This window comes from Annulohypoxylon maeteangense, assembly GCF_022496945.1.
Source record: "Annulohypoxylon maeteangense strain CBS 123835 unplaced genomic scaffold GGS22scaffold_1, whole genome shotgun sequence".
Classification (NCBI taxonomy): Eukaryota; Fungi; Ascomycota; class Sordariomycetes; order Xylariales; family Hypoxylaceae; genus Annulohypoxylon; species Annulohypoxylon maeteangense.
In genome coordinates, this window is record NW_025953248.1 from 2,896,711 (window position 1) to 2,910,745 (window position 14,035).

Below are 14,035 nucleotides of genomic sequence, written 5' to 3' on the forward strand. Positions count from 1 at the left end.
AATCGTTCGTATGCACAGGTACATGATGAAAAGTATCATGCTCAAATAACGAACAAGGCCTTAGTTTATTGAGACCCTTTACGTCATACGAGCAAGTTCTTTCTTCGGTCACGAACACTATCAATGTGAAGCAACATATAAGATAGTCTCCTATGGACGGGTCGAAATCTACAAAGGCCCCATTTTTGCGAGTAATAGGGGGTAGAGGAGTTATCACTCTCCTGTGTACCTACTTGACCTCTTTTTACTCGTTTATCTCATTCACTGATATTTTCACGTTTTCTTATTAAATATATATTTAACAGGCATATAATAGATTTAATACTCGACTCCTATTTAAAACGGAACTTGAGAGGTAGTAGTCCAAATGTAACTGCTAACCACCAACAGGTATCCGAAACAAAACTAATAAACATAACTTACCAGTAAACAGCTGGGTAAACAGAACTAAACAGCTTAAAACATGATCAAAGAGTAACTCACCTACCCCAACGCCCGGAAATCAACTCACACACTTAACTCACCGCCGACACAGCTGCCGATAAGGCTGCGCAAAAATCCTCACCGTCAAGGGAACCCACGTGTCGACCACGAAATCCAACTCACTCCCAGCCCCGTACCGATGCGGGCTCTTATAAAAGTACCCCGCCCCCGACAGGAAATAGTACGCCCCGTTATACATCATCAGCCGCACCACCAGCCCCTCGGCCAACCGTCTCCGATGCCCCGGGCGATCGATATGCGCGCCTTCAATCGCGGCGAGTAAATAGATCTGCGCGTCGGGCAACCGCTCCCGCCGCTCAAGCGCGTGTCGCGATTGCTGCCGGATCACGGCCGCTTGTCCATGTGCCCGACCTGCGGTCACTTGGTTCGCGAAGTCCCGCTCGGCGCGCCGGTGTTGCCGCGCGAGACGCCGTGCTTGTCGTGCGGCGGCGCGTTCGCGCGCGATGCGTCGCCGGTCGAGGCCGAAGAAGTGCGCGAGGGTGCGCGCGGCGCGGGTTGCGCGGGTGACGCTGTGGGAGGCGCGGGTGCGTGAGCGGGAGTTGGATTGTCGGGATCTGGCCATGTTAGCGGTTTAGGGTGATGGGTAATGTGGTGTTTGGGAGTACGTACGGTTGTTCTAGGTGATAATAAGGTTGTTTGGTGGTTATTGGGTTGGTAACTAAGGATAGTTTGGTACTATGCTGGTAGAGAAAGCGAGAGAGATGATTATTGGGGGGGTTGTCGTCGCGGTTTTATAGTTGAGTGGAAGAGGATACAATGAGGTTGTGTTGAGGCACTATACGATTGTTTTTTGGAAAGGGGGTGCTGTTTTTGGATACAGTGGGCTTGAAAGGTGGTTGTTTGGGGACAGTGAGGATAGGGTAGTTTGGAAACTCGATGGTTGTGTAGATATAGATCCCATTGTTGCCGAACAGAGACTCTAATCTCCATATGATGATGGTAGCTTGGGAGAATTTCTGCCTATGGGATATCAGCCCCTATTTGTTGGGAAGATGAGCTACTCCGGGCGAGAAACGGCGATGACGACGGGATAGATCTGCTAATTTTCATCAGCATGCTTTACGTTCCTATATGAAATGTATAATCTTCACTTAAGGGAAACATATGCACGGGGTGATCTATACGAAATTGAGTAGGGGATATCAACATTCACATTGAAATATACGTTGTCTGCAATGTTTATTCGGAGTGCTCAAAAGCGACTCTTTAGAGCCCGCATGAGAAACTTTGAAGCGACCTGCGCTTGAGTCTCAATGGCGAAGCTTTTTACTTCTTAGGCTTCGCAGGAATCTTGATCGGGGTACTACGTTCAACGTTCGTACTTCCACCATACCCGCCGCCCTTCTTCTTAACAGGAGAAGGACCCGGGGGAGGATTTCTGTGGGCTTCTACGTAGGAAGTTTCGCTACCGACCACGGGGGCCCACGACTCATACTGGTTTGGAACAGAAGGCATCTTGTGTAAATGGTGCTGTGATAGTGATTTGGCTTGTATGGTCTCTTGGTGAATGGTATTATCAAAGATGGAGGTGTTGGTAAGGTAGGTATGCACGGAATTTGTGGATTTGGTTTACAGTGTTTCGTCAATAACATGCTTGACTTGTCGTATAAATATTTACATCTCGTTAGACAATTCTATTGTTTCTTAATAATATTGTTATGAACAAAAATATTAATCCGTACGTATTGAAAGACTAAGTAGTTTACAGTAGATGAACTACTTCATAAAGAGAAGAGGCTCAGCATTCTGCCTATATCAAACTAGACGAACAAGTTTAACTACGTGACGTAGTAGACATCCTACTGCATTTATCTAGGCACCTACCTGCCTATCAAGGTACCGATGAAATAATTCCTCTAAAACTTTCATGATAGTCGTTAAGCGGACTAGTAGCTATGGCGAGCCCGCAATTCATTAATTTCAAGGTTATCTTAAAGCAAGTTATAAAGATACGGGCAATTCAACGTTCATACCTAACGAGATTCAAAACTGAGCTAGAGCCCACAAGGTGTGATTCTGGCACGAGTATCGTAAAGTAAGTATCTACTTATACGACTCAACTTAAGCTGATATATTACTTGACTATGTGTATCCAGCACCTAGGACCACCGGAGATAACCTTCCAGACTCTTTGTCGCATATACGAAGTGAAACAGCGTGATACTGATAATATTTTAGGAGAGGGAAGAAGGGGAAAAGGGGTAAGGACGTTTGATGACCTACATAGACGGTATGGCTACGGGGAAAGGTCCTTACCCCTACCTTGTATTGACTTGATATTGGACATATGTTTTATTGAGCTTTCTTATTGACTTGGCATACATATATCTCTCATACTCTGCGTCTAGTACAAAGCACCTACAGCTTATATTGCTTGTTAAGCAATTAACCCCTAAACCCGCGCAACCTTAAGCAACTTTAACTCAAATATTGATGGGTTAAGTGCTGACAACATTAAGCCATTATGTAATTCATCGACATATGGCTAAGATTTGATATTCCATTTTCTATAAATATGAATCACGGTCTTGTAGTCTCACCCGGATCTCCATCAGATGTGTAATCGGACGACATCTCGGGACGCCGGCAAGACTTGCATTGGTAGGAATTACGAGGACGAGGCCTAGTAAGCTCATGCCGGTGGGATGTTTCCGGTGAGAGATATTGCTACCTTTTGGAGATCTAGAGGAGTCTCTGGAATCCTTGAGATATATCTCGTTGAATCTGACTGCCTCGTACAGTCTCTAGGAGCCAGGCATTCACGGTACATTCTAACTCCGGATTGCTGCTTTATGACGCTGCTTTGTAAACATTAATTACCAAACCGTTTTCTGTCGGTCGAGCGTGAGCAGGTGAGAAGAAGATGCATGAAGCTATCAAAGGATAGGGTTGTCCCGGGCTTATGTGGGAAGATATCGATACAATTCTTGATACTGCTTGCGTAATCGTATAGTTGAAAACAAGGGTGGAGGCTGAGATGGTTTCGAATTCCCCCACTCCAGAGCGACCAAGGCTGCACGTAACTGACGTCAGCATGGGAAGATTAGATGTATGAGAAATAAACTCCAGATCTCCTAGCTCTAATGGTATCTTTCGATGTTGATCGATCGTGGGTAAGCTCAACCGTCTTCGGATATCGGCGGCGGTGTTTACAGGCTGACTACCCCGGACGCGCGTGAAACAACGGTTGCAGCCCAACGAGGCATTTCACACCCCATATATTGAGTTACTACCTCGGTACTTTTCTCTTCAGCCGACAATAGTCCTTGATCGTCAGATATGATAGACTTCTACCCGTTCACAGGTTCACCGTCTTACTTGCATGTCCTAGAGCATGGATCGCGAGTTAGCTTCCGATAAAAGAGAGCTTAATGCAATGTACGTGTCATATTTTAGTCGGAAACTAATGACAGGGATCCGACGCGCTGGGTTCTAGTGTTTCTACCATAATAATCCTCCTGTACCGAAAACCGATGGAACCATACGCCGGAGTCTTGCTTCCTTAGTAACAAGGGTTGAGGATGTGAGATTGCGCTATCGTTATTCGGTACTAGGGTCCAGCCCGGTGCTCTGGGCCACGACTGCATAGATCGCTCTTGAGTTCATATACAGGGTTGTCATCAAAGTCCTCGTAAGCCATAGGTGGAGGATACGGCTGCGGGAAGGTTCTAGTCTTGTATGGATGATATGCAACGAAGGTCGATCCGTTGGAGATGGTATCTGTGGCGTCTTCTAGGCTGCATTGTTTACGATGTCGAATGGGTCGAACAATTCAGGGGTAGATGGCCTATGATAATCCGGCCTAGATTCTCGTAGCAAGTTTGCAAAACTTGAGACGCATATCAAATACATATGTATCATGTAGAAATCGAACATAAACTTGTTTGGTTCGCTGACAACCTTGAAAAGTCCTACAGCATGGTTCCTCTTGATGGTGTATCTGCGTAGCGTTGATGGCCATTTTAATGTTAATCTAGACACTAGAGAATAAAATAGGGTTAATAAGATTGTTGAGTTGGGCGCCACTCAACCCTACCTGGGCTTAACTCAAATCGCCGAAGTCGCTGGTATCAGCCGTACCAGATGTGCAATTTCCACATGTCCTTTGAAGACCTTACGCTAGCAATTCCAGCTGCTAATCCAGTTGTTCACCGCTATCGTGGCAAATACTGTTGTGTCCCAAGTCGTTTCTCATCTACTTGCCCGGTATCAGTGTGTTCCGAACTAGGAAGATAGCTAAGAAAGAGACAGTGTCGATGTAAGGGAAGATAGATATCTGGGGGGGCGCGGTCTGAACTGAGGTCGTAACATCACGCATCACGGGAAGCATAGCGTGGTTACACAACGGCGTAATTTCGCATTTCTAGTCATTCGCAAGGCGTAACTGGCTACCAGGATAGGTACCTGTACAGCACTAGCGAGTGGGCAGCTGTCTGACATCGAAAGACCGAGCCTGCGAACGCGAGCTTCCGTTAAGACGAGATCGCGTGGCGGCGGACCTGCCCCGGCGAATTAGTTAAAATTGATGACCTTAAGGACGGTGAGTAGCTCATTGCGATGGCCGGGCTGGGCAAGTAGTTGTATGCAACTATGTTATGTCGCGACGGCAAATACTAAATCTTGGAAACTCCGCTTTATATTGAAAGTGACGTTAAGTTGTGCTCGATGGTAACATAATGCGATCAATTAAAGAGCGTCGATACTGTATCAGAGTCAATGGATAAGTTGTCCGGCAACATAACATTGGTGTTTTGTTTTTAGAATGCTGAATAACGGGAAGGATGATATTGATTCGTCAAGACGACCCTGTTGACTAAACATGAGAATGCATAGTTCGGTGCCATGACAGGCCAGAATGGACAGTCTGTCTGCGACATGCTTATGCCGGATTACCACTTATATGTGCGCCCTACCATGGGGACGTCTTACCGTCCCTATACCAGATCCTCGGGACGAAGTCTTTTGTTCCTTTAGCGCTTAGTACCTGCCAAGCCAAGCCATAGAACATTACTACAATCGAGAAACTGGGCGGGGTTTGACTTAGCTGACAATCGGTAGCAAAACCCGTCTGCTAAGAAGCACGCGAGGAAATTCTGGAAAAGAATAAACTAGGCTGTGCCTGTCAGATCTAACGGTTCCCGCATAAGTGTCCGCCGGTCTGGTAGGTCTGGCAGACCTGGCAGGCCTGGGAATATTCATGACATGCATACATGTTTAACGTCGCAACGGAGACTCCCTCGTGGCTCATCTCAACGGCAGACGGGGCCGAGAAAGTCAGATGAGCACGGTGGTTGGATGTCTCTACGCCGTGCTATAGGAGTCTTACTAACCATCTTAATAAGTGGTCAGAACTCAAGTCGTAAACTTGAATAGCTAACCAGCCAACCAAGGCTCACCTCTCACATTACGACGCCGTAAAAGTGCTTGACGTAATAAGTTGTTCTAGACAAGGTCAGCATGGATGACAGTGATCGACCCCAAGGATTGGGTCGTCGGATTCTGGGGGTTGGATGTATTGTAAGTTGGGGTCCGCCTAGAGTTACCTAACTTGATAAGGGGGTCGTAGATGAATTAAATGAGCTATGTCCCTATTCGCGGTGTTGGATATTCTAAGTGATTCCATGACTTGGAGAAGACATTTCGACAACTCGACAACAATGACGATGTATTCAAGTATGAGTATTGACGACGAATGATAATCGGTCTCCTGACTTAATTCGGGATACCAAATATAATCTGATCAGTCATGCAGCTGCGGTGTACGTAAACTGACAGACACCATACATGAAAAAAGATCGGGCGGAGAGGCGGCGCAAATTGAATGTTAATCTTCATCAGTCAGCGCGCGTTTTCGGCATTTATAATCACAGCACGCGTGCTTGCATGGTTCATGGTTCATGCCGTAGTCCGACTGCCAATCCATCAAAGTAACTTGGAACTAGGCAGTAGGCAGTAGGCAACTGGAGCAACTAAAGCAACTACGCACCTGGCCGCCTCCTTAGCCCTCCTTAGCCCTCCTTACCATCCTTCCCACTTCCCACTTCCCTACTCCGCGGGTGACCCCTGCCAACGCTACGGCACTTAAAGAGCTTAGTTGGACCGCTTTGCGGGGGTTGACTGCATACAGCGTATCTCTCAATCGCTGGATCGTACAGTACAATAGCTAGCGCTGAAAGTTACTTTCATTAGCTCGATACTTCAATACTTCATACAATACATTCACCGACATGGTGGACACTGGACACATTGGTGGACATGGTGCGGAACCCTCGAGATAAACCTACCTCAATGATACTTGGACATGTAACTTATTACCTGCTGGACGTGAATATATTGGCTTTCACGCATACCTACTAGGCACCCAGGTGGATACATCATATACGAATTAGCAACTTTCCCATGTCATGCATGCACCGGTCAGTCGTGACGTGATGCTGAAGAGCTGCAGCGACGAGTGAGTCAGTATTTTGAAGGTAAGTGAGTGAGCGAAGGCACGCAGCCACGATAGCTGTAGGCTGATTAAGGGGGGGACATATGTATGCATCTTCTGTGTTGTAACTTACAATGTCGTAACCTCGAACTTGTAAGGCCATGTAGGGCCATGGATGTATGGCTGTGTAGGTACCGCAGTGGCAATATATGGAATCTAAGAACGGTTTTTAGACCGAAAAACGGCTGGCCCATTAATAACGTTTCAGTTAGGGGACAACCGTTTTTGCCCTGACAATGGTTTTTTAATCGATAACGCTTTTTTAATTAACAACGCTTTTTTATTTCAACAACGTTTTTTTACTTTAATAATAATAATTTCATTTATTATTATATTTAAAGTTTATATAATTATATTTATATAAAATAATTATTACGAATTAAAAAATAAATAAATAAATAAATTAATTTAAATATTAATTTAACGCGATTAAATTATTAACTTATTTATTTATTTATTTATTATAAAAGGAAAATATAGTTTTCGAAAACGGTTATTTATTATTAAATAATTATTATTAAAAAAGAAATAACGGTTATTTTTAAAAAAATAATCGTTTTTAATTAAATAACGTTTTTCTTTAATTAATAACGTTTTTTTTAAGTTAATAACGTTTTTATTAATTTTATAATTATTTAAATTTTTATAACGATTATAAATAATAAATAAATATTTAAATATTTTTATAAAAAAATAAATTATTAAGTAATATTATTAAATTTAAAAATTATATAAAATTTAGAATTTTTTTTTTTAAAGTAATTAATTATTTTTCTTATATATAATTTTCATATATATATATATATTATAATAAGTTAATTTAATCTTATATTTTAATAAATTAATTTAATTTTATATTAAATTAATTTAAATTTACTTATATAAAATATTTATTTTTAATAAATTAAATTTAATAAAAATAAAATAAATTAATTTAAATAATTTATTTAAATAATTTTAAAAATAAATTTATTTAAATTAATTAATAAATAAGTAAATAAGTAAATAAATAAATTAATAATTTAATTACGTTAAATTAATATTTAAATTAATTTATTTATTTATTTTTTAATTCGTAATAATTATTTTATATAAATATAATTATGTAAATTTTAAATATAATAATAAATAAAATTATCGTTATTAAAGTAAAAAAACGTTATTAAAGTAAAAAAGTATTATTAAAATAAAAAAACGTTATTAAAATAAAAAAACATTATTAATTAAAAAAACGTTATTAATTAAAAAATTATTATTAAAATAAAAACGGTTATTTTTTAATTAAAACGTTATTAATAAATTAACCGTTTTTCAGTTTAATAATTATTTTTAAATTTTATATATTATTATTACGATATTTATTTATTAATTTAAATAAACTTATTTTTAAGGTTAAATTATTTAAATTAATTTATTTTTTATTAAATTTAATTTATTAAAAAAAACTTAAATTAATTTAACGCGATTTAATTAAATTAATTTTTAAAGTTAATATAAAATTAAATTAATTTATTATAATATATATATATAGAAGTTATATATAAAAGTTATATATAAAAAAAATAATTAATTACTTTAAAAAAAAAAATTCTAAGTTTTATATTATAACTTTTAAACTTTAATAATATTATTTAATAATTTATTTTTTTATAAAAATAATTTAAACGATTATAAAATCGATAAAAACGTTGTTAATAAAAAAACCATCGTTAATTAAAAAAAAGCGTTATTAACTTAAAAAAAACGTTGTTAACTAAAGAAAAACGTTGCTTAATTAAAAACGATTATTTCTTTAAAAATAACCGTTATTTCCCTTTTGATAACAGTTATCCAGCAGTAAATAACCGTTCTCGGAAACCATATTTTCCCTCTGTGGTAGGTTGGTATGTAGGTATTATATGGATGTATTATATGTACAATACAACAGCATTACGATACTATATGTACTAAAAGTTAAGGATTGTAACTAGGGGTGTCAACTGATCTTTCCCATATCCATTGGCCATTAAAATACCTTGCCTTTCTTATTATTCTTGCTCGAGTGCTTCCTCCAAACTCCAAGGACTACTACATAGTACGTAACTTGTAACTTTCAAGGTTCGTAACTAATTCCTTCCCATCTGAAATTTAACATTTGACACTTGACATTTGGCACTTGCCATTCGCCATTCAATGTTCGTCATTTTTCCAATTCCTCTCGATCCTCGTTCCCCATATTAATTTTTCCCTTTTACCTCGAAAGAGATAAGAGAAAAAAAAAGTCTTGGCTTCTCCCCTCCAACAGTCACTTTATGTTTCTTTATATCCATCCATTCCCATTTTCCACATCCGACCTTGTTCCAATTGAATAGGACTAGAAGGACGATCGGCCCTTATTCCCGGATGCGCCAACCTGCAGTTCTATGTTCAGCCTCAATTGAATCCTTCCGGCCGGGTTTGCATACGGTATAAATAGAGAGACACGAGCAACGCGCATGTCGTCATCGCAGCGCCCGACCGATTTGTCGTACGGCAGCGGAGGACGTTCTGGGAATTCTGCCAATTCTGTCAATTCTAATTGCAGTTCATCCAATTCCGCATTGTCGCCAATAGCCATCTTAACCCCGACTTCCGCGAGTACTCTTTACGCCTCTCCCGATTCGGCAAACGGCCAGCATTTCTTTGGTGCCAAGTCAGAACCCGAAGATGGCGACGGCGCCGGCAGCGGGGAGAGCGTCACCGCTATCCCTTCCTATGCCGAACCGCTCAAGAAGAAACAGAAACGCAACAAGCCAACGCTGTCATGCTATGAATGCGTCGAGCGAAAGACGAAGGCAAGTGCGCGCGCAAACCCCATGAATGCTTAATAATGCCATTTTCTTTTCATCTTCACTTTCATAATTCGGCAACAACGAGTACTAGGTATTGTGTCTAGCTAGCGCTAGATCTGTTAATCATTTGCAGTTGCGTCAGTATCACGTAGCACAGCGGGAGAAAAAACGTGGTAGTCCTTTTTTTAGACTCACTTAGCCATGTTTCGGAAGAGAAGAGCGGGAAGTGATGGGCAAATTGGGTACAGTGTTTGTTCTAAGAATTTGGCCCGTGTACAACAGCGACAGCAACATCAAGAAACGCTTTGCGTTACGGGGGTTCCAACGACATCATCTATCCACCAAATTGGAAATAATGCAACATGATTTAAAATGTTTTCTTATGTATATTAGCTACTACTAACACATACAATTGCGAGTTTAGTGCGATAGAGGTAGACCTCATTGTTTAGCATGTAAGTCAAGCCACCGTTTCAGCTCTTAATTATCAAATATTTATGAATCGTTTCCAGGCATAAAACGACAGACGGAATGCAAGTATGCGCACGTTGCGAATCTCCTTGAGTGAGTCGCTCTAGTCCGGAGGGGGTTCCGTTGAGGCGCGACTAAACAGTACCAGGGAGACATCTCGGTCGGCAACCAATGGCCGCAGGATGACGAAACCGCCGAAGAAGAAGGTGACGATGAACGGAATGAAGCCTTCGATTCCAAATATCGCAGAAAGAGGTATTCTCACCGGTCGCATCGCTTCTCGTGGGTCCGTAGCATTATCCACAGGACTCCTCTCTAACGTATCTTTATCCCACCCAACAGCATCAAATGTCTTTGGGATAGGCTCAGAACATCCATTTGCCAACTACTGGACTTGCGAAGGTGGGCTTCCGGAGGTGATTGGGGTACTCCCTGAGAAGCTGCAAGCCGACATTTTGTTAAGTCAATATTATGAATGCGTTGACCCCATCTATCCAATAATCGATCGGCGCACTTTCTACCTCGAGTACGAACATTTTTGGTCGCTCAGGGATTCGGAGAAGACCGACGCCGCCTTCGTAGGTCTGCTTTTCACCATGATGGCCCTAGGAACACAATTCGTTTCAACTACCAACCCTAAAGACCGTAAACAAACATCCGAATTCTATGCCTCGGCAGGCAATCAAGCCTTACGCATGTTCTCCTATCTGAATACTGCGTCTTTGCATTCTGTCCAAGCCATGGTATTGGTTGGCTACTTTCTAATAAACGATAACCATGCCTCGGATGGCTGGGCGTTTTCGGGCCTATTATGTATGTATATTCCAGACTTGACTATTGTCCCTTTATGGCCCTATTTGGTAGCACAGTGTTCCTCGTAATATTTCGTCCGAGAAGCCACATGCTCATTTAGCATGTCAGCGTTCCACGAAGATTTATACAGGAGACTTCCACAAATGGGGAATCGCTGACTCTTTGGTGTTGTAGTGAGACAAGCATATGCGATGGGCCTGCACAGAGACCCAAATATAGGTAGGAAAAAGCAATTGATCTTGGGTTGAAATTAAGCTGATGATAAAATCTGTCAGTCACACCAAATGCTAGCGAATTCGAAAAGCAGCAGCGGCGCAAGCTTTGGCAAGCCGTGCTTGTCCAGGATACATTTCTGACGGTCCTATTATCTCTACCTCCCAACGCTACGCATACTGATGTTAAAGTGGAAGATTTCCACGACGATCCAGCTGGATTTGGCGACGCAAGTCCCACTGACATAGCATATATCCGAGGTTCTTGGATGTTAGCAAATCTGGTTCAGGAAACCATCTCTAGTCCTCGGTCTCTCGATGTACCCATCTGCTCTACGCAAAGGCAGAAATCGAAACTTGTCGCCGACTTTCGCGCAGTGTACCGTTCATTTCCCGATGTCTTTCGGTCTTGGGATCAAGAGAGTATTGCACAGCTCGCATGCAGCAACAAACGTGTCGTTAGACAAACACTATTTTTGAGTAGTAACTACTATCATAATCTTATGCTAGTACATGCTTCCGAAAGCCCAGACGTCCCCGTTAACGTCAGAGCGACACTAGAAGCCGCACACGAGGCAATCACTTCATTCTTCGTGCTTTTTACACTTTTCGATACGGAAGCACGAGTGTGGTGGGTCTTCCACCATAGGGCGTTCTTAGAGGCGCTGTGCATAGGTGGCGTTTTACGGGAGGCCGGAAGAGATCCCGCTACTGCGGACCAATTTCTGAGAGATCCGTTGTTCGCAAGGGCGAAAGCGGACATAAGTACGTTTGACTCTTGACTTCCGGTGTTTATGTCTTAAATGCTGACAGTTCATAGCTCGCATGGTACAAATTATGAAGATAATGGCTGACGGTGAATATGGCTCGGATGATGCTAGGACAAGAGTAGCTGTCTTGAGCGAATTTCTGTAAATTACGATAATCTACGAGACCTTGTTAGATAATGGGCTTGTACATAACTTCATATGTACATTGATGATATTCTAGGTACATATGCGCTGGAGTTAACTGAGATGGGCTTGTAATTAGTTGCAGTGTTAAAATACTGGTTAGCATAAGATATCATTGATGTGTTTTTTTCTATACTTGGTTGGCCTGGTTCTAGCTAGGATCTAGGTACTAATTTCGTCTAAAAGCGAATGGTGTGGCAAGTCTTCACGAAGCTCAAACTTCCCTCTTCATAAACACTACTAACATTGAAGAAGGTTCACAATGCGACAATGGATCAAATCAATAATCGGATCTGGAGAATTCCACAGTCACTGCAGTCATATTATTCTAATATATGAATAAGTGGACAAAGAGCAAAACGACAAAAAGAAAAACGTACAACACCAGGGATTCGCTGGTCGTCACCGACCCAACTACTGATCCGGCGGTATCTGGCTTGTCCAGGGGAGAGCGGACGGGATCCCGAATTTTCCAGGTCCTATGGTCGTACGTGGAAGGATAGCTCATTACTTTTCTCTATAAGGCGGAGACTTGGAACTAGCACTGATAAATGATGGCGATTGGCAACAATGAGAATCCCTATTTTAGGGGTATAGTTTCACCAACTGCTGTGGAAGTGCTGTGTCTTACTTAATGCGTGTATGACTGCGTCCGAAGACACAGGACTCGTGAGGATGTTGGCGACATGTCAATTTGAATGAAGTCAAGCTTGTGATTTCCGCTGTAGATAAAAGGGGCTAGGACAGGTGATGCGATTTGACATTGACACAATAAACTTGCATCTATAAGACGAAAGGGGTGTCATACTCAAAAAAGGATCGAAGCTGCGGTGGTGGTGGTAACATAAACGTTTATGTGTAACGCTATAGGTTCCACGGCGTCAAGTTGTTAGTTGATTTAATGTCATGTTAGCCATTGGAATGAAAAAAAAATCAGACGGGTTTTAAGCCGAGAGTTGCATTTACTTGCCACCAAACCTACCTAGTATAGGCACCTATATATACACGCAAAGGAGTAGTAGAACCCCATCCCACTAACTATCATGACTTGGTATTATTCTTGTATCTCGACATAGTGCTTACGGCTTCCAATATGCGGGACTAGGCGATCCGTATGGCGTAATATCTATCATCTACGTGTGCTTTTTAGTTACATTAGATTAATTACTAGGGATCATCATGAGCTTGCAGTCAGCGCGCCAACAAGCAATGGCAAACCACTAGAGACTATAGCGGGTGAGAGCGGCCTTGTGATACATACCTACCTACCCAGCAACTAGCTCCAAGCCGACATCTCAGTTGATAGTAACACACGGCCCTCGCCAAGGTGATACAGGAAATCGACCGACCTCCACCCACCTACAGCCATGATGTCGTTGTAGAATTAACTAACTGCATGACTCCCGCACTCCCGCCCATCCACAAACACCAGCCCAAGTCTGACGTGCGCAACCAAACATGTTTCTCTGTCTAATCCTACCTCAACGAGGCGCGGTTCGGACCCGAACACTCGCTGGCTGTGCCTCCTCCAAATCATCACGCCACCCGGCCCGGCCGGGACGTCTGAGGCATTAACAAGCAGTCGTACCTTCCGCCGGGAGACCCGCCAACTTACCCCTTTTCTCGGCGCGGGTTAAAACCCGACAGTGCCGCGAAATGCCGAAGTGTAGAAGGAGAGATCAAAGGGACAAGGAAAGAGCGAGAAGGCGAATAAGACAAAAAGGAAACTACCAACGGCCTCGCAATTACTAAGATAACTGTCGTGATACCAACCGAGTCGCC

At 42.1% G+C, this 14,035-nt stretch overlaps 2 protein-coding genes across 2 annotated transcripts; one reads left to right on the top strand and one right to left on the bottom strand.

Moving 5' to 3' along the window:
- Positions 1-462: 462 nt before the first annotated feature.
- On the bottom strand, positions 463-1,269 carry GGS22DRAFT_150617 (uncharacterized protein). Its single transcript, XM_047959334.1, has one exon. The coding sequence runs from the start codon at positions 1,064-1,066 to the stop codon at positions 521-523; it is 546 nt and encodes a 181-aa protein (XP_047824168.1). The 5' UTR covers positions 1,067-1,269; the 3' UTR covers positions 463-520.
- Positions 1,270-8,974: 7,705 nt separating this feature from the next.
- GGS22DRAFT_150624 (fungal-specific transcription factor domain-containing protein) lies at positions 8,975-12,810 on the top strand. The gene is made up of 7 exons (XM_047959335.1): positions 8,975-9,807; positions 10,229-10,259; positions 10,317-10,368; positions 10,424-11,088; positions 11,263-11,307; positions 11,364-12,065; positions 12,121-12,810. The coding sequence occupies exons 1-7, from the start codon at positions 9,469-9,471 to the stop codon at positions 12,213-12,215; spliced, it is 1,929 nt and encodes a 642-aa protein (XP_047824169.1). The 5' UTR covers positions 8,975-9,468; the 3' UTR covers positions 12,216-12,810.
- Positions 12,811-14,035: the final 1,225 nt, after the last annotated feature.

Bases quoted from the DNA above. Each gene is read 5' to 3' on its own strand.
- GGS22DRAFT_150617 (XM_047959334.1), bottom strand. From the start codon at position 1,066: ATGGCCAGATCCCGACAATCCAACTCCCGCTCACGCACCCGCGCCTCC.
- GGS22DRAFT_150624 (XM_047959335.1), top strand. From the start codon at position 9,469: ATGTCGTCATCGCAGCGCCCGACCGATTTGTCGTACGGCAGCGGAGGA. The intron at 10,369-10,423 runs GTGAGTCGCTCT...AAACAGTACCAG, and splicing joins CACGTTGCGAATCTCCTTGA to GGAGACATCTCGGTCGGCAA. The intron at 12,066-12,120 runs GTACGTTTGACT...GACAGTTCATAG, and splicing joins AAGGGCGAAAGCGGACATAA to CTCGCATGGTACAAATTATG.